Source organism: Poecilia reticulata, linkage group LG20 (assembly GCF_000633615.1).
Source record: "Poecilia reticulata strain Guanapo linkage group LG20, Guppy_female_1.0+MT, whole genome shotgun sequence".
Classification (NCBI taxonomy): Eukaryota; Metazoa; Chordata; class Actinopteri; order Cyprinodontiformes; family Poeciliidae; genus Poecilia; species Poecilia reticulata.
In genome coordinates this window covers 25,935,258-25,954,726 of record NC_024350.1, presented here as the reverse complement: position 1 = coordinate 25,954,726, position 19,469 = coordinate 25,935,258, and the positions used below count along the sequence as shown (strand labels likewise).

At 40.8% G+C, this 19,469-nt stretch overlaps 2 protein-coding genes and 1 long non-coding RNA gene across 5 annotated transcripts in view; 1 reads left to right on the top strand and 2 right to left on the bottom strand.

Moving 5' to 3' along the window:
- Window positions 1-5,408, bottom strand: part of LOC103456991 (pyruvate dehydrogenase E1 subunit alpha 1) — a 7,663-nt gene extending 2,255 nt beyond the window's left edge. Inside the window, exons 1-9 of one of the 3 annotated variants that reach the window (XM_008396890.2) lie at window positions 5,249-5,408; window positions 4,158-4,178; window positions 2,649-2,804; window positions 1,770-1,835; window positions 1,490-1,663; window positions 1,247-1,373; window positions 1,076-1,167; window positions 899-991; window positions 134-289 (exon numbers count right to left, since the gene is read on the bottom strand). In XM_008396890.2, the coding sequence (XP_008395112.1) occupies window positions 134-289; window positions 899-991; window positions 1,076-1,167; window positions 1,247-1,373; window positions 1,490-1,663; window positions 1,770-1,835; window positions 2,649-2,804; window positions 4,158-4,178; window positions 5,249-5,308 (945 nt within the window). In that variant the 5' untranslated portion in view covers window positions 5,309-5,408. The remainder of the gene's footprint in view (window positions 1-133; window positions 290-898; window positions 992-1,075; window positions 1,168-1,246; window positions 1,374-1,489; window positions 1,664-1,769; window positions 1,836-2,648; window positions 2,805-4,157; window positions 4,179-5,248) is intronic. The other 2 variants (XM_008396891.2, XM_008396892.2) reach the window with 2 other exon arrangements.
- A 1,458-nt stretch (window positions 5,409-6,866) lies between these two features.
- acot9.1 (acyl-CoA thioesterase 9, tandem duplicate 1) lies at window positions 6,867-14,159 on the bottom strand. The gene is given in 17 exon segments (XM_008396893.2): window positions 6,867-7,183; window positions 7,274-7,424; window positions 8,408-8,495; window positions 8,577-8,613; window positions 8,616-8,661; window positions 9,404-9,494; window positions 9,583-9,694; window positions 9,774-9,841; window positions 10,320-10,393; window positions 11,171-11,274; window positions 11,352-11,435; window positions 11,511-11,548; window positions 11,619-11,789; window positions 12,258-12,303; window positions 12,639-12,665; window positions 13,533-13,627; window positions 14,058-14,159. Coding segments are annotated over 17 exon segments (1,302 nt in total). The 5' UTR covers window positions 14,072-14,159; the 3' UTR covers window positions 6,867-7,127.
- A 1,115-nt stretch (window positions 14,160-15,274) lies between these two features.
- LOC108165692 (uncharacterized) lies at window positions 15,275-16,160 on the top strand. The gene is made up of 3 exons (XR_001776016.1): window positions 15,275-15,354; window positions 15,430-15,486; window positions 15,892-16,160. It is a non-coding gene; the product is annotated as an uncharacterized LOC108165692 (long non-coding RNA).
- The last annotated feature ends 3,309 nt before the right edge of the window (window positions 16,161-19,469 follow it).

Genomic DNA, 19,469 nt, shown 5'->3' with positions numbered 1-19,469 from the left:
GTTAACACCGAGCTAACACCATGCTAACACCGAGCTAACACCATGTTAACACCATGCTAACACAAAGCTAACACCATGCTAACACTGAGCTAACACCATGCTAGCCGCGCTAACACGCCGGTCTGAACCTCACTCTCAGTCCGGGGATGAAGTCGCCCCGCTTGTAGTAGTCGGCGCTGGCCGACGCCCGCTCCACCGACGTCCCCATGCCGTACTTGTTGTTCTCACAGATGAAGACGCAGGGCAGCTTCCAGAGGGCGGCCATGTTGAAGGACTCAAACAGCTGGCCCTGATGACGTCACACAGGATGTGCAGGTTAAACTGACTGAAATAATCCAGGATCTTAGCTCCAGTTACATTAAGTTACCTGATAAACATGTTATTCATCCGCCATCAGGTTTTAAACATGCATCCAGTTATTAGATCGATTTTCAGACATTTTTCTGCACCAAAAAACTATTAAAAATGTATAAACATGTTTTCCACTGAGGATCTGTAAAAGGTGAAAACAGGCTAATTAAAAGGAACATTTATAAACTGAACTAAATTATGATGAGGCCAGAAAAACATTTAATTATGAGAATAATTATAAAATGTCCTAATAATACAACTTCTCTCTTATTACTACAACTTTTCCTGGATTATTACAGCCGTTTTCTCGTACCGGTTAATTATAGTATTATTATGACTTTTTCTCAGATTACATATTCCTACTCATATTACTACGATTTTTCATGAACGGTTGTAAATATTTGTTCTTGTATGAATATTTCTGACCTCATATGAACCAGGTAAGTTCAGGTTTGTGCATCAGTTTCTCTTCTTTGAACCTTTACAGTAAATTTAACGACCTTCATGACCTGAACTGGATAAAAACAGGAAATGGTTTTTCCCTCACCTGGTTGGCGGCTCCGTCTCCGTACAGCGTCACACAGATCTGGTTGTTTCCTTGGTACTGGCAGGCCAGAGCGATGCCGGCGCCCAGCGGCACCTGGACGGGTCACACAGGTGACATCATCAGCCCGTGACATCATCAGACAGGTGGAGGAGCCTCATGCTAACGCCCCGTAGCTACCTGAGCCCCGACGATCCCGTTGCCGCCGTAGAAGTGAGGCGCGTACATGTGCATGGAGCCGCCCTTCCCCTTGGCCACGCCCCCTCTGCGACCTGAACGGTGCGGAGGGAACACGGCGTCAGCCACCAGAACCAGCCGGACCCGGGCGGGTCGGCGCCTCGCCTGTCTCACCTGTGAGCTCGGCCAGGATCTCTCTGACGGAGACGCCGCGGGTGAAGGTGTAGCCGTGCGCTCGGTACGCCGTGATCAGGTGATCCGACGGGTTGATGGCGGCTTCGATTCCTGCAGCGCACGCTTCCTACGAGCAGAGACGACGTTACTCCAGAACCACCGATTCATAAACATCCCCTCCCCTCAAGGACTTTGACTAGGCCACTGCTAAACCCAGTCGTGTAACAGAAGATGTGTTGATACCTGTCCGTCGTAGAGGTGGCAGAAACCCCGGATGATCTTCTGCTTGTAGAGCTGGTCGGCTTTCAGCTCCATGCGCCGCACCGTCTGCATGGTGCGGTAATACTGCAGGCCCTGCTCCCGCGTTAGCTCCGCCCTCACCGGAGGCCCCGCCTCCAGCCGGTGCACGTCGCATTTCTACAGCAGGGAAGAGACGTTTTCACCACACAATCTGTCCCACAAACGTTTAATTTGGTAAATTACAGGAGAGACGGAGGTCAGAGGGCGATTGGCTCCTTCTTACCTTGATGTCAAAGGTCACCTGAGGAGTGAAGTCGGATAAGGAGCGAGAGGCGACGACTCTGCCGCCCTGAAACAGATCAACACTCGATTAGCTCATCAGACGACGGCAGGATTACAGATCAGAGCAGCTCCAGGCTGCCTTCCTCTTCACAGTGGGGGGTTCTGGGGTACGACAGACGGGGCTGGGCGGGTTCAGGTCCGGGTTGAGCTGCAGCTACACATCGTAACGCTGAAGGCAGCAACAGGCCAGGAGAACCAATAAACCCTCAGCCTTCGACATTTTAACATTCTGCTTGTTTGTCTTCTTTCAGATATAAAATACATTCAGATTCGATCAGATTTCTTTAAGATCCAGATGTTTGGTTCCACTGGGCCGTCAGTTCGGACCATTTGGTTCCTCCAGCTTCCAGTGGCCTAAAGAAACTAATAATGGCTGATAAAGACCTGATTGGTTAGAAATATCCTCCTATTTCCACCTCAAATCTAAAATAATTGAGCCTAAAAATCCTGTTTTCCTCGACACAGTGACTTAATGTGGCCTCTAGCGCCCCCAGCAGGTACAGGATGGTTTTAATCAAATTTCCTCTTTACCCCTTTTGTCCGTTTTTTTATTATTATTATCTCTGGAAACCAATTTAGTCCCAACAGAACCGATTCTGGCAGATATTTGGGCTTCATGTTATACTTTTCATTAAATGACAATAAATTTTAAAACCTCAGATGCCATTAAGTAAATAAAACCCGTTTAAAGTATTTAGTGATTTCATCCCAGCAGGGTTCATATTTTAGTACTAAATGTTTCCAGTCAGCAGAAGCTCTGAGGTTCCCCGGCCCGGTTAGTGAGCAGCCAGACAGAACAGGAACAGCAGGAGGTTCTTACGGGTCGGTCCGTCTGGTCCGTCCGGCTGCTCACTAACTGGACGGCGCCGCCTGCTGGTGGTGGTGGTTCGGGTGGGAGCCGCCGGGCCGGTGGGGGAACGGCCGCCGCTGCTGGAGGAGACGTCAGATTGACGTATTCTGACAGGCCAATCAGCAGCTGGGGAACACAGAGCCAACCAATCAGAGCTGAGCACAGCCAGGTGGCGCCAGAGGCTACAGGTGAGGAAACTGGAGGCTAAAACTGAGAAACTGAGTCTAGACTGGGAGCACAAACAACTTTATAGTTCAGTCAAGATCTGATATTTAACCTGTAATCTTCACTAATCTCAACTTTGAATTAAATTAAACAACCTCAAATTTAAGCATAATTTTACAAAATGCTGCAATGATTATCTCTGTGATCCATCACTCTGACCTGCAGCATTCTGGGTAATCTCATTTGAGTCCAGCATATTCTTCTGCCCACTTGGCTAAATATCTGATGTAAATATTACAACAACAAAATATGGAGCAGCTTTATGTGATCATGTAATTAAAGGTTTTATATTTTAGGTTTTCTGGTTGTTTGTCAGAAAATCGATTTCAGCCAACAGATGGAAACAAATGAATAATGCAGACTCAAACGTAAACAACAACAAATGTAGCACAAATGCTTTAATCACAAAAAATGCTGCAACCACAGAAAATAAAAATGCAGCAAATACTAAAACAGTGAACATAAAACACTGCAACTCCACTTAAAACCTGAAGTCCTCCAGACCACCAGGGGGAGTCGATCATCAGATCACCTGGGACCAAACTCAACAAAGACGAGACGTCCAGAAGAAAAGCTGGTTTATACTTCATATCTTTTACATATTATAGAAAAGCATTAAAGTAGATAATCACTGACTCCAGACTCCCCCTACTGGCCTGGAGGACTTCATGTTATTGTGCCAGTTAGCAGCGTTTCCATTTCCAGAGGATGTAGCATTTTTCTTTTGTGCTTATTTTAATGATTGTAGGTTTTAGCTTTTATTTTTTGATTGCAGAATCCAAAATCTTGCAAAACATGGAAAACATTTTTTAAACTCTATTAACAGACATTTATAAGAGAATAAAAATACATTATTAAAATCCCATCAGATTCATTTAGAGCAATTATTTCTACTAAAAATAATGGGAAACATTTTTATCATTACTTGCGTTTAAAAATGATGTTTAGTCAATTATTTTTCACATGGTATTTTCAGCCTTATTTGAAATTGTTGGATTAATTACAGCAGCAGTTAGCATGAAACAAGTCAATCTTTTTTTTTAGAGGTGCAGCGATTTATTTCTTTTATTCTTATGACTTAAGGACTAAAACCAGTTTCAGTCCCTCCGTTGTGCCGTTGAGTTAAATCCTGGAAACTAAACAAACACAGCGACGAGGAAGCACATCTAGCTTTAGAGGAATAAAAACAGTGGAGGTAAACCTGGTCACTGCAGAGGGCAGGAAGTCTGGGACCAAACGTCAGCAGCTGCTTACCTCCGACACGGTTTGCTCTCCCTACGGTTCAGGTGCAGGGGATGGAAGGAAGGGGAGGAAGAGGAGGGAGAGAAGCAACAAATGAATGGGGGATTGTTGAGTTTGTGAAGACTGAAGGCGGCAGAGCAGGAGGAGAGAAAACTGGAGGGAAAAACAACACAGTTCCTACAGTCAGACTGGTTGGGTTTTAAGGTTCAAAGGTCAAAATTAGCATCAGAATTAAACCCGACTGATATTTGGGTTCATTTCCAGAGTCTGTAGAAACCTGCTGTCCCTGAACGCACCATAAGATTAACCTTTACATGCTGCGTTCAGGTTCACTACCGACAGAGATGCACTGATTGTGGAATAATATTCCTTCATAACGTCCAAATAATCAGCCAAACAGCTTCATCAGATTACTGGGGTCATTTCCATTTGGACGAATATTAAACATATCACTACTGAATCAGACATGTTTAAATTTATAAACTTTAAAAACTTCTTTTCTCTACTAATCCAGAGCTGAAAACTCCTAAAAAATTAAATCTGTACAGAGTGGGAGTCCTGTTTAATAAATGATCTAATCTGGAATAGTTTACAATAATAAAGAAGCTCAGGATGAAACAAGTTAGCTAGTTTTTATAAAGAAACTTCATTATTCAGTTAGGCATTCAGAGCGTCGTCTGATTAAGAAGATGACAAAAGATAATCTCCTTTAAGTAGATTCCTTTGATAAAAGATGATTCTGTGATTCAGAGATGAAAATTACCTCAACCTCCTAAAAGTTTAGCTGCATTTTGAGCAGCAAGCGCGTCGCCGATGGTAATCAGAGCATCTTTATCAGGACAAGCTGCTTAGAGGAAGGCAAACCACCACACAAACAATATTCACATGGCAGACAGGGGTAAAAAAACTAAAAATCATAATAAAGAACCCACCAAGTTACCCTGACATAAAATACATCCAGACACGTGCTCAGAAAGCAAAAACCGAGCAGGAATAGCATCACATAACCACAGGAAAACATTAGCGGCTGCTGACAAGGTCAGCTACCGGTTAGCATGAACCGGATCCGTCCGGAACCTCCGAACTAGAGTGGAACCACTCACCGCACTCCTCCCGGTGATCCGGCACAGTGCGTTAGAGATGATCGCCAACATGGTTTTCATCCTACTGAAGGACGAGGTGACTGCTGAGAGGATTATCTGCTGCTGCTAGCGGCTAAAGTCCGCGCTCTTAACGTCCGACTGGAAACGGCAGCACTTAAATAAAGGTTCCGTCTAAATAAAGCGGGAAAACAATTTATTTTGTCGTGTATGTTTTATCCATCTCTGCAGAAATCTACAGAGATGGATAAAACAAGAAATTTGACGTTTCATAAGGAGAATAGACCAGAACAGGCTTTGGTTGTGTTTTTCTTGAGTTCTGAAAAGTGGCGACTGGTTTATTTAGGTCTCTGTAAACACAAGGAATACATTTCCTAGAAATGTTCTAGAAAATAATGTAATTTGTTTGAGATCATAAGTCGTATATTTGAAATAAAAGGCTCAGTTTCAGAAATATTCTAGGAAAAAAACATGCAAATTTTGAAAGCCAGAAATTTTTAAAATGTCAAAAACTGTTACCATTATGAGCTCAATAAATTTCCAATTTTCTCTAGAAAAAATGTTAAATAAATCTCTAAATTAAAAAGATTTTTCAACTTTTGTGGCACAAAGATTTCCATGTTTTTACTAGAACATTTTTGAGATGAGTCACAAAATTAGGCCGCTTCTCGGGCCTGATTCCGGTCCGGCTCTCACCCGAAGGAGCAGGCGTTGGCCCAGCCCAACTCGTAGGTTTCCTCATSAGGAAACCTCCGAAAATCCTGTTGAAGATGTTCCTCTGCTGCTCGGGACCAAAACACAAACAAGCKAATCCAGACTGAACCTTTCAAGCTTTAACTCTGGATTATCTCTAGTCTCTCAATCAAAGGGTGTTCAAAGTGGGGGGCGGGGGCCATTTGTGGACCCTGGACTGATTTTTTTACGGTCCCCTTACCACAAATCAATAAAGTTTTCCGACTGTTTCCATGGCAACCAGGACCACATCTACTCATTGACTTGTTCTCTGAAGTGCCTGATGCAGCCAAATCTGCTTTTTAAAAGTTGGCTAAAAACAACTTTTACAAATAAAAACTGGCCTAAATCTTTTTATTCCTGAGAAATGAAAAAAAAAAAAAACTGGATTCTTTAACAAGGAAAAATTATTTGAAGTTTTGGATCTACAAAAAATTCTGAGTATTTGTTTAATAAAGAAAGAAGATTTTTTTTCTTCCCAGAAATTTACTGCTTTTATTTTTTTCTCCCTAAAATGGCCCTAAAACTCCATTTTAGCTTTAGGCCATGTTTATTGGGCAGTGTTTTATTTAAAAGTGGACACAGAACAAAAGAGGGACAAATAAAACAATTCAGATATTTGATCATTTATCAGAAGCAAAAGAGACACTTGTAGCTCCAGAGATGCAGATCCTTGATCTTGCTGATGAAAATGTACAAAACAAACTAGTTTTGATTGGTAGTTCACAAACTACCAATCAAAAGTAAAAAGATTAAAAGGAAAAATTTATGAAAAATAAAACAAAATGACAGCTTAGTTTTAATTTAGCAGAAATGTCACAATAATGTGATTTTAACCATCTGAAGTAAAGAAACTGGTCGTTAAGATGAAAATGAAAACAGGATCGACTGTAATTGAGCTAAATATAAATTTATTCCATGGAGGCAGAAACAGAGATCTGGGTGTCAACGAGTCAGTTTAGCATGATAAATGTAACAGCATGAAGACGATTCATGTTAGTTATGAGGCGAGACGCTCCATCCACCAAATGTTTTGGTTTATAAAAAAATACTAACGAAAGGCGTAAACGTTTGTAAAACTTTGGCGTGAAGAATTTTAATCTCATTCGTTGTTTGACATGAAAGCTTCCTGCGGCTCGTTTCCGACCCATCAGGACTCCACGGTTTGGTTAAAGTGTCTTTTCCCGTCCAGGTAGAGCATCGACTCTGGAAAACAAACAAACTCCAGTCAGATCCGTGGCGAAGCGGCCCGTAGAACCAGAACCAGAACCAGAACCAGAACCAGAACCGGCTCACCTCCGTACGTCCGGGGAACGATGCTGGGAACGTCGCGGTCCGAAGCGAAGGTGTAGTGGAAGATGTTGGTGGTGCTGTGCTGCTGGGTCAGCGGGTCAAACACCTCGCTGTGAACTCTGACCTGGATGTACTTCCCCTGGGTGTAACAGACCTGAAACAGGAGCAAAAACTGAATAATTACGACTCATTTATTAAGATTTATCTGCAATGAAATCACTGATTTAAGTGATTTAAGTGATGCTCAATTCTATTCCAAAATCTGCAAATAGAAGAATAATGGAAAAAAATGACACACATTTTTATTCTTTGAGGAACTAAAATAGCTCCATTTTTGTTGCTAATAATATTGAAGACGAACTTTAACTTCACATCAAGCCAGACGGAGGCAGATCAACATCGCCACCTGCAGGTGAGAGTTGGCAACACATACCCAACGTGTTTCACCTTTCCTGTGGAAACTTTGCAATAAACGTACAATTATGCTTTACAGGGATGGCCAATAATATATCTAAGGTGTTTAAATCCTGAACAAGCCCCTGACATAAAAAGCAACATGAATGTAGATTTTTATGTTGCTTTTGTTGAAAGACAGTTTGAGGTTCTGCACTGTAAAACCACAAAATCTTTTTGTAGTTTTGTCTTGTTTCTAATGCTGAAAGTATGAAAACTTACAATAACATTTCATCAAGATGCAGGAGGTCATTTTAGGTCAATAGTTCCTTCATATTGTAGAAAAAGTTCTAGTTCCACTGGTGGATTATTTTAATTAAATATGGGAAAATGTCTTAATTCAATTAAATAACAGTTGAACTGATATTTTTACAGCCATTTTAAGGAATTATTGACTTAAAACAAACTTCTACATCTTGATGAAACGTTACTTGTAACTTAGTTTTATCTCATTTCAAGTGAACTAAAATATTAACGTTAGAAAATAAGCAAAAAAACAAACAAACTTGGTAATATTTTGTGTTTTTGACCTAAAAATGAGAAGTTCTTGTTTTCATGCTTTTCTTGTTGTTAATATTAATGGGCCTCATTTAAACGCAGATTTAATCAACGACCTCGTTAAGTTTTTAAATCCTTGCAGGTTATTGAAAACCCAGGATTGATCCGGACCCTCGTGTGTCTGACCTGCGATGAGAGCATCAGCAGCGATCCGATCTCCACGGGTTTCTGGAACAGAATATCGTCCACGGCCACCAGACTGGGCCGACACCCTCTGCAGCACAGAGAGCACAGAGAGCACAGCGTCAGGCCTGAACTCACCGGCTCTCGGGCCTGATTCCGGTCCGGCTCTCACCCGAAGGAGCAGGCGTTGGCCCAGCCCAACTCGTAGGTTTCCTCATSAGGAAACCTCCGAAAATCCTGTTGAAGATGTTCCTCTGCTGCTCGGGACCAAAACACAAACAAGCTAATCCAGACTGAACCTTTCAAGCTTTAACTCTGGATTATCTCTAGTCTCTCAATCAAAGGGTGTTCAAAGTGGGGGGCGGGGGCCATTTGTGGACCCTGGACTGATTTTTTTACGGTCCCCTTACCACAATTCAATAAAGCTTTCCGACTGTTTCCATGGCAACCAGGACCACATCTTGTTCTCTAAAGTGCCTGATGCAGCCAAATCTGCTTTTTAAAAGTTGGCTAAAAACAACTTTTTCAAATAAAAACTGGCCTAAATCTTTTTATTCCTGAGAAATTAAAAATAAAACTGGATTCTTTAACAAGGAAAAATTATTTGAAGTTTTGGATCTACGAAAAATTCTTTAATTAAAATAGTTCCTGCTTAATTTATTGTTGAGTAGGTAATAATAATAAAAAAATCTTGTTTGTGGAGGTTAGTTTTGGCCCATGTAGTAAAAAGTTTGGACACCCCTGCTGTTACGACCCTGAGCCAGTCGTAACACCTGCTCTAAATGCGTCCAAAATTCAGAGAAATATCAAATTAAACATCAGAATTTGAGAATTTTTTTTTTTAATTTTCCTCATTTTTCTGGCATTTAGCAAATAAAACAGTTGTGGTAACATTGCATGTTCATGACAGACATTGAGAAAAAACCAAAGTGTGTTTTTTAACATAAACCAGTTAAAATGGGCCATTTTCCCACCTGTTGTTCATGAGTCGTGTCTCACCTGAGGGTGGCAGATCTCCAGACCTTTCAGCTTAGCATCTTCCATCCAGATGGAGTTGGGAGGCAAAACTCTGCTGCGGAAACTAACTGTGCTGAAACCGGATGTAAACGACGTGAAGAACAAATAAAATAAAGATAAAATGTTCAAGATGAAGTCAGGAGAGAAACTTCTGGTCCTACTTTGCATCGAGGGTGTTGAGGAACAGATCATGGATGATTTTCCGCTCTTCGTCTGTGGGAGCGACTTTCAGCAGCGACGCCGTGCTCAGCTCCACACGACGGGATTTATTAGCTGGACAGAAGAAGAAGAAGAGAGCGGGGTGAGAGTTGGTTCGTCCAGCCGGTCAGGACGTCACCTGCAGGATTCACACCTTCTCCTTCCTGCAGGAGTTTCTCTTCCTCCGGACCTTCAGGCGCCAGCGGATTCACAAACGCTGCTCTGGAAACAGGAAGCAGAAAAAACAATCAGCTGGATTAGGGGAAGATTTATACTTTTGTTTTAAGATGCAGAATTTTTTTTTTTTTTTTGATGGAATAAAACGTGGAAATTTTGGGATTAATCTTGGAGATTTTCAGGGGAAAGTTTGAGACAATTTATTGAAAATGCAATGAAAATGTTTGAGAATAAAATGACAGGATAAAATAAATAAATCCTAAACTTTAAGACCTTAGATTAACAAACTTAATTTAAATTTTTGATGCATAAATTTAAGACTTTATAAGGTTACAGTGATGATCTGCTTCATCCAGATTGGCTGAAATTGGTAAAAATCAAATGGCATAAAAAAGCAAAGTCGAGCTAATGATGCTAACTGTGCTAACAGTAGCAGGAATTTGACACTTCTGAGCTTTATTATCAACAGCTTTTAAGAGGTTTAGTGTGTATATTGGAAGCAGAGCAGCTGTTGGGTCGGTACCTCTTGTTGCCCGGATCTCGGGCCACCATGACAAACGTAGCGTCCAGAACCGGGGCGTACGCTCCGTCCCGGTACTGCAGGAGCAGAAACAACGTCTTACACTTTCTAACAACCATAAAATCTTTTTTTCCTTCAGGATTCCTCCACGCCACATGAGGGCCATCGAAGATAAATATGAAAAAGAAAAGACGAGTAAATTTCCCCCAAAAAAACTTTGCAAGAGAAAAAAGTTCAAAATGTTGACATTAATCTCAGAAATTGTCTCGAAGAAACAAGAAAATTTCTGAATTGGACAATTTGCAAATTTTCTAAAAAATCGTGAGTTTAATTTCAGAAACAGTGAAAAAAATTTGAGTTGAAAAGTTGCAAATTTGCTAGAATTAAAATGTCTATTTCTGACTGTTTTCTGGAAAATGTTTTGACTTTACACTTTTTTTTCTAAACAATTTCTGATATTTTTTGGTACAAATTTACTCATTTTTTCTGTCAGAGCCCAGAAAAGCAGTCAAAAGTTTAAAAAAGGAGCCTGGAGAACTGGATCAGAACCGGATCAGAACCGGACCAGAACCGGACCAGAACCAGATCAGAACCGGACCAGAACCAGATCAGAACCGGATCAGAACCAGATCAGAACCAGACCAAAACCGGATCAGAACCGGACCAGAACCGGATCAAAATCGGATCAGAACCAGACCAGAACCGGATCAGAACCGGGTCAGAACCGGACCAGAACCAGACCAAAACCAGATCAGAACCAGACCAGAACCAGATCAGAACCGGATCAGAACCGGACCAGAACCAGATCAGAACCGGATCAGAACCAGACCAGAACCGGGTCGGTCAGCGTTCACCTGTGACATGTGCATCTTGGCCTCGATGGACGACCTCCCGACCCAGGTCACCTGACCTGTGAACTTGATGTCGCAGTCGGGGTAGATGACGTGTTGCCTCATGTCTGCAACATGAAAACCAAACGTCAGAACCCGACCCGACAGAACCAGCAGAGTCTCGGGCGGTACCGCCGACTCGTACCGATCTTATCCACCAGCGCCGTGACGATGGAGAGCGGCGAGCGCTTCAGGGTCGAGTTGTAGGTGTGGGAGTAAGAAATGAGGACTGAGGAAGAGGAGGAAACGTTTCAGCGTCTCTGATCAAACCAAATATTTAATATTTATTATTGTTTATTTTTACCTGCCAGGCTGTCCAGGTCCTCCAGGATCCTTCCAAACCTGATCAGAGTCACATAGGTCAGAGGTCAGAGGGGGAACAGCAGGAAGTGGGGTCAGGGCGCTGCGTTACCTGACGGTGTTGTGGTAGGTCAGGTATTTCTCCCGGAGCTCCGGCTCCGAGCCCAGAGGAAGGTGAACCTCCAGGAAGCTGTCCTTCATCCGCCGGGCGGGAAGCTCGCTCTGAGACCTGGCCAACATGGACGCCAGGGACACGCGCTCCGCCATGGCCTGCTGGTGGTCGCTATGACGACGGGGAAACAGAAGACGGGGCGCAACGTTTCATTCTTTATTTCAAGAAAATTGAAAAGACGAACTGAGACATTGGAGATAAAAGAAATAATTATACAGAAAGTTTCATTTTCTCTTAATTAAAAACTTATTTTTACATCTAATCTAAATAATTTAAATCCACATTTTTTTATATTTAGTTTCTTAACAGAATCACAAAAAACATGAATTATATATTTTTGACAATATTATAAAAACCTAAGACAAAAACAACAGAAAAAGAATATTGTATATTTTCCATAAAACCATAAAATAGCAACACGTAGCTTTTATTGACCCTCATAAAATCAGATATACGTTGCTACTTGCAGCACATTTTTACTTCTTAATGTGTTTTTAGGAAAAATAAAACATAATTATCTCAAAGAAAACCAGATTTCAGTATCAACCAGTTAAAACTGGATCTATTATTATTATTTACCTCCAGTTTGTCGAAGCTCCAACTATTTCCCTCAGCCTGTTTCGCACTGAAACAAGAGAAAACAGTCAGATTTATGTTTCCCAGAGCGACGATGAGGAGGACGAGGAAGAGGAGGAGTGAAGGACTGCAGAAGATTTCACTGTTTCTCCACTAAACCAGCCAGACAAGAAGAAACTACAAACTACAGAGAGGAAGGAGAAAAACAGGTTAAAACGCTGCAGAAAGAGGAATTAAAGAGACGCTGCGGTTAAAATGCAGCCCTGAAATCAGACGAGTTTCAGGAAAATGGAATAAAAACAAGCAGAAGGAATTAAGAGTAAAATTAAAGCGACTTGAATTAAACTTCTGTGGTTCAGGTAGTTAGGATTGGTTTAAATTTACCATTTGAAACGTGTAAAAGTGGATTTCCTGCAGAAAAGAAAACAAGATAAAAACTCATTAAACATCTAAAGAGCAGAAACTGAAAACAACTAAATTAATTTGAACTTCATCTCAGTAGGGATGGAGGGAAATGTTAGAGAATTTATCTGATCTGTAGAACAAAACCAGATAAATATACAATAATTCAGTATTTACAAATATTTACTCGTTATTTAAATTATTATATAATTGAAAAAATAAATAAGCTAAAAGCATATTATTATTATTATTACTATGTTGTTATGACCATTAATAACATTTAAAACACTTTTCTGTTGCTGTAAATCATTAATTGATATTCAGGCTTTAACATTAGACTCAGTGGGCGGAGCTTATTCTGCTAAAGACGAGCGGATTGGTCTGCTGTTAAGTCTGTGTGAAGCTTAACCAATCAGATGCCAGAATCAATTTAATGAGAGTAAATTATGAAGACAAGCAAATATGGAATAATTTTTTTAATAGAGAAATGTGAACATTTCTTATATAGAATATAATTTAACGTAATTATTTCAACATTTATTTTGCTATTAGTCACTTAATTATAGCATACATTTAAAAATTTATATATAGTTTTTGTCTATTTACTTCATGTAAATAGAAGTGCAGTTTTATTGAATGACACAGTCACTCATAATTGTTTTATTTATGTGAAAATTTGATAGTTTCCAATCAATGATGGTCAACAAATATAAATTGATGCTTAAAATGTACAATTTTATCAACCTAAAATTAATTCTGAAGTATAAAAGCAGCAGAGCAGCGATAACTTTCACCGTTTATAGTTTACAAAGCAACAGTTTCACCAGTTCTTTGGGAAATGTGATCTATAAGGAGGATCTGTGTTTGCAGCCTGACCCTCGGCCATGTCGGGCGCCCGGCCTGGTCTGGATGCTGCAGCCGAGCAGAGCGACCTGCAGGTCAGGGAGGCAGCTCGGCTCAGAGACCGGAACCTGGAGCAACGGGAAAAATACAAGACTATAACTCACAGATAGATGCAGGCTGTTCTGGGTAGATTTAAAAATACATTTTGTATTTACTGGAGTTAAATTTGTTTCATTGAAGTGTAAAAATGTGAACCTCTGCAGACACCAGCAGGGAGCGAGTAGAAAAATGAGAGTAAAGAAGTTATTTTATGGACCGAGTGTTTCTGAAAGCAGAATAAGTTGAGGTTTGTTTGAACTGCTGGGCTCGGTTCTGGTGTCGCACTTTACTGACTTCTTTTTACAGAAATATGTCATCATTAAACCCAGAAATTAGATAAATAATCTGCGTTACATCCAGTTTATTTCGCTGCAATCAGGCCAGAGAGTCACTCCGCCCTGTGAAGTAGTTAGGAATCCGCAGCGGAAGCGTTAAAACCCGGTTCAAATCGGGACCAACCTCGGTGAGAGCATGATGGAGTCTGAGCTCACAGCGGAACCGCTTTCTGGGTCCGGACTGAGACACGAACACAACAGAAACAGGACGAAAATTACAGACTTTCTCTGGAGGACGATGCGATGCCAAACAGCGGACAAAAACACAACTGCTTCCAGGTTCGTACGTCATCACGTTCACGTTAAACTGACGCATTGACGCGCCGCTACGCAACGATGGGTTTGTGGTTTGTGTGCCCTCAGTAAAGTCTGCCAGGCACCTCTAGCGAGCTAACCCACGTTTTACTTCGTCTATTTACCTGCATTACACGTTTACGTCTATTTTTATTCTTTAACAGGTATTCTCTTTAGTGATTCACACTACCAGCTTCATTTTAAATATCAAAAATAACGTTAGAAAATAAAGGACTCTTGAAAAATATGATAATATGAAATATGTTTCTTCATTTAATTCCATTCCACTAATCAAGCAGATATTTTTTTATATTTTAAATAACTGTTACTGTGGCTACAGTAGCTAAAACACTGATGGACATTGTCTTCATCTCATGCATGAAGCTGCTGCTGAGCTGCAGAGCTCCTTCAGTGACACACTGCTGCATCCTACATGCACATTGTCTGTCACATTATCACAGATCCTTCCTCCTCAGCACCTGGTAGACTGCAGAATCATAAAGGGGTGAAAGTAATTTTAAATTATTCGGGGTACTATGACAAAAAAAMTAAAAAAATGCATGTGTTGCATGTATATATAGCTTCTTTTTGTGCTTTGGAGTTTCTGTGCTGATTAAATTTTGAAGCGATAAAAGCTGGGTAGCGCTTGAATTGCTACAAAATAAAGCTGTATTTCCTTCAGCCCACCATCTGCAATGTTGACACCTTGAGATGCCATTATTAAATCCTGAACATCATGGCATGGAGTGGTAACAGTTAAAAACACAAGTAAAATGAATAGATGTTGATTAATATCATATTTTACAACGAGATTAAAAAATAATAAAGTTAAAAAAAAGAATATGTTTGTAAATATTTTCATAAATATTGATAAAAAAAACTGCTAAAAATCTTTTAAACCTGTGAAATATCCCTTTAATGATTGCTTTTAGTGACATTTTAAACAACCAATAACTGGCACCGTCTATTTCACATCAGCCAATCAGGTTGATTGTCCCGCCCCTTTAACTGCAGCGCTGAGATTCAGCTCAGATTGCGTTTAACTCTCGTGAGAGCTGAGAGCTGACGGTTGTCCCGTAAATTGCCTAGAAGATCGCGTTAAATTCTTTGAAGAATCCTGGAAATTGGTAAGACAATGTTAAATTAGTATCGCAGAATTCATAATTCAAAATAGTGAATCTGGTTTTTTTTTTAATTAACAGCTTCTAGCAGCTGACGTCCGGAAAAATCCCCGGTAGTTATATAGCATTGAAGCATCGGTGAGTATTCGCACGCGCTCAGCCGTTGGCCCAGTAAATTCGCTAAAAATTGGCTAAAATACCTGATAACTGTTCAAATGCAATAAAAAATAAAATTGTAAACTTTATATCATTATTATTGTGTATGTTGTATTTTTTCCATGTAAATTTACTTCTTTTTCTATTAGTACCTTTTTAATATTTCAACGTTGTTAATGTGATGGTGCTGTGATGTGTTCTTATTACTTAGGAACTTTCTGTTCTCTGTAGGTCAGTTAATGCGGGTTTCTAATCCACATTTTGAATGTTAGATTTAGTGTTATAAATGTAGTTTGGCACTTTTAGTTTGAAATTTGAATTGTTGCTTAAGCTTTATTGGTATTAGCATCCTGAATTTTAAGATGCTTTACTTTGACCTTCTTCCAGATCAGGTTTTTTTTTCTATGGTGCACTTTTGAAGCATCGTGCCCAGAGACATCAAGATCACCTTTACAAGAACTTGGATGGCGAGCCCCAGCCCAGAGGACCGAGTGAACTGGTACACACTGACCCGACTGGTCACCAGCCGTGAAACATAAAAAAATATTTCAAACACATTGGAAAGACTAAACAAACTTTGAAAGAGCATTTGACAGACATCAAAAAAACTGGGTTATTTTTAAAAAGCGCGCAATTTTTGTTTATTTGTACAATGTGATTCCACAAATGTTTATATTAAATTCTAATTTTTTTATATACATTGTGTGCTCTCCTCTGTTGCTCACACCTGGGCTCCCCCGAATTTAGAATCTCCTGATCAGGCCCAACTTACTTATACTTTTGTAGTGTTGGTATTAGTAAGGTAAATTAACTTAACTTGCCATCTACCATTAAAAGTATTTAAAGTAACCTTTCTTGTGGGTACAGAGTGCATCCCAGGTTTCCATGTCGGGCATATAACCATTCATTTTAGTTTTTAAACTGGTTCTATTGATCATGTGTCCAGACAGAGGGATAATCAGTAACCTGAAGATCCTGCAGCTTCTCTTCCTAACATGGCGCCTCCTCACCCTGACTCTCATACTGACAGGAGGAACCGCAGAGCTCTGTTAGGTTAAAGCTCATCTTCTGAAGTTGGGATGTTTTTCAGGTTTCAGAGTAGCGGTTCTCAACGTGGGCGGTACCGCCCCCCAGGTTGCGTTCAGAGGACGGCAGGGGGAGCTAGCGGACATCTTTACTAAAGGGGGGCGCTGGGATGCCTTTGGGGGGCGTTTGGTCAAAGGTAAATTTTACATCTTAAATGCACAACAAGGCCAGTTTAGACTGTGAGCAACTTAGTAAAACTGTATTGTGTAACATTAAATCATGCTTGGCTGCAACTGTATCGATGGCAGCTCTTCTTCTATTCAGTGTTTGTAGCTTCTGTTAGCTTCTTGGTGCAGCTCCGTTCTCCTGCTACTGGTAGCTAAAATCACGACACCCTCACTGTGTATCCCTCTGAAAAATGAACCAATTTAAATAAAGAAATCCCTCCATGGGTGATGCCACGATAGAGAGCGTTCATTTTATAGCGTTAACACGGAGCTGTAAGTGGTCCGGTATGAAACGGGGTGATAGAACAACACAGCACTTTTAAATTTCAATAATCAGAATGCAGAAATTGTTTCCGTTGTTTTAAAAGGTTTATGTCAGTCTGCCTTTTCCCCATCAATACGATTCCCGACCGCCCTGCACCTTAGGGGCTTAAAAAAAGACGCTCACATTGCGCAAAACTCTGAAACAGGAGAAGCGGGACATAAAACGGAGCGACGAACTAGATGTGAATTATGGCATAAAAAAAGAGAATCTGACGCTGAACAGTGAAAAAATCAACACATGATGTGAAACATGACGATTAGGCGGCGCAGCAGGTGATGAGTGAAAATTGCGGCCTCAATTGCGTAGAATCGCGGTTCCGCTGCTGCGCAAATGATCCATTTTCTGGATCGTTTGTAGTAAGTTCGGTTATTGAAGTAATCTGAAAACAATGCTTGTGAGTCCTGTCTCAGTCAAGCACTTAAATCTTTTTTTCGCGCTACATCATGGAAAGAGTGGAAGTATTCAGTGAGTGGAGGAGTCCTTCTCAGCCTCAGAGCCTCTAAAACATGTAAACTTTCACTTTCCCCCCTTTAAATTAGACTTTATTTCTCTGAGCTGCACACAGCTGGTGRCACCTAGCAACGGTTGCTGAGCTGACGCAACGTTCTTGGATGGAATCTGGTCCTTTATGACATCACAGAGTTTTCTGAGTATTTTGTCTTTCCTTCTGCCGCTTTCTTTGTGAGAGACAGCTGAAGTTTGGTGAGAGACTGAGATAGTTTGCGATTTAAACGAAATTTTGCTTTACCTTCCATTGCAAATCCAAGAAGCTATGAGCCACTTAAAGAATCCAAAGCCTCTTGCATTAACTGAGGACATGATCACACCGATGATGGAAGAGTTTCTTTTGTCCTTTTCATTGAATCGGATAATGGATTTGGCCATAGGGAAACCTGATTGCGACACAAAGTCCAACTTGAAGCATCTGCTGTTGAAGTTACTGGATAAATGTTACACCTTTATTCTCTGCAATAACCCTAAACAGGACATCAGATCCCAAGATGTGGACACGATCTTGGGCAATGTGCTGCTAACATCATTCTCAGACCTCTTTGCGATTACAGGGAAGATTCATCCCATGAGCTTTGACAGTTTCAATGAATTATTCATTAAATATGTCAAAGAATCGTTGAGCTCTGTCTGGTCCACGCACGATCCTGATACTTCTGTGGTCTGCCACTTGTCTTGGTCGGAGGCCGTGGATTCCATCTTTCCACATGCACTCCGGCTGATAGAGGAATTATTACAGATTTACTTTGAAGAAAATAGTGAGACAGAACCAGAAATTGCTGGATACCTGCAACGGAGAAAAGACCACCCAGGTGCCGGCTCTGATGTTGGTAATGTCCAAGCTGTGGAGAAATTAGACTCTGAGGAGGCAACAGACGAGACGTGTGACAGAAATCTTGTTTCTGAAAATCAGGAATCAGACTTGAAGATGGTGGATGAATTCATTTTGGAGGAACTTTCAAATATCACCAATGCAAATGATTTGATCTCTAATGAGAGGGAATCAGATTTAAAGATGGTGGATGACTTTATTTCTCGAGAGTTTTCAGATCTGACAAAGACAACTCAACTTAAGGAAAAGGAGTCACATTTGGAAATGACGGAAGACTTTATCTTTGACGTGCTACCAAAGATCACGGAAGTGAAAAAGTCAATCTATGACCAACACAGTTTAGAGAGCCCAGATGATTCATTGGATGCTCTTCCAACAACTGAAAACCGATTTTACAGAGATGAAGAGGATTCAACGACAGTTTCAACAGTGGAAAACGTCGTGTCAGAGGCATCAACCCTCTCAAAAGGGAGACAGTTAGTTGATGCAGAGCAGGAGGGTTCAGACCCAGAAAAGGAGCAGCAGTCATCCATCATGCTGCTTGTTAGTGCAATTGTTACCAAGGCCATAACAAAATCAAGAATAACCTGCAAGTACAGACGCCTCCAAACAATCACAGAGAGGTTGTCTGAGAAAATCTGGGCCGAGGTCAAGGAGCAGGACCTGAAGGATTTTCAAAGTAGACTGACCAGTCTCAGCAAAGACATCCTGAGAGAAGTCTCCAAAAAAATAGGCTGCTCAAGAAAAGACATTTTCTTACTGTTGGGTTTAAACAGTTCAGTGGTAGACAAGGCATTAATTTCCATCTGCAAAAAGAAAATAGTAAAAAAAGCCAAGAAACCCAGCCTCATCCAACGTTTCTGGACATCTATAGGCAAGACTTTCAAGTCCCAATAGATCATTTTCTTATTTGTATGCAAGCTTATAATACAAATGTATGTTGGGGTTTACTGTTTACCCTGAGACAGACTGGCGACCGGTTATGTACTTCTAATTTGCACAATTGTTTGGTCAATTCAAACAAAAAGGGTTCAATTGTTAGGGG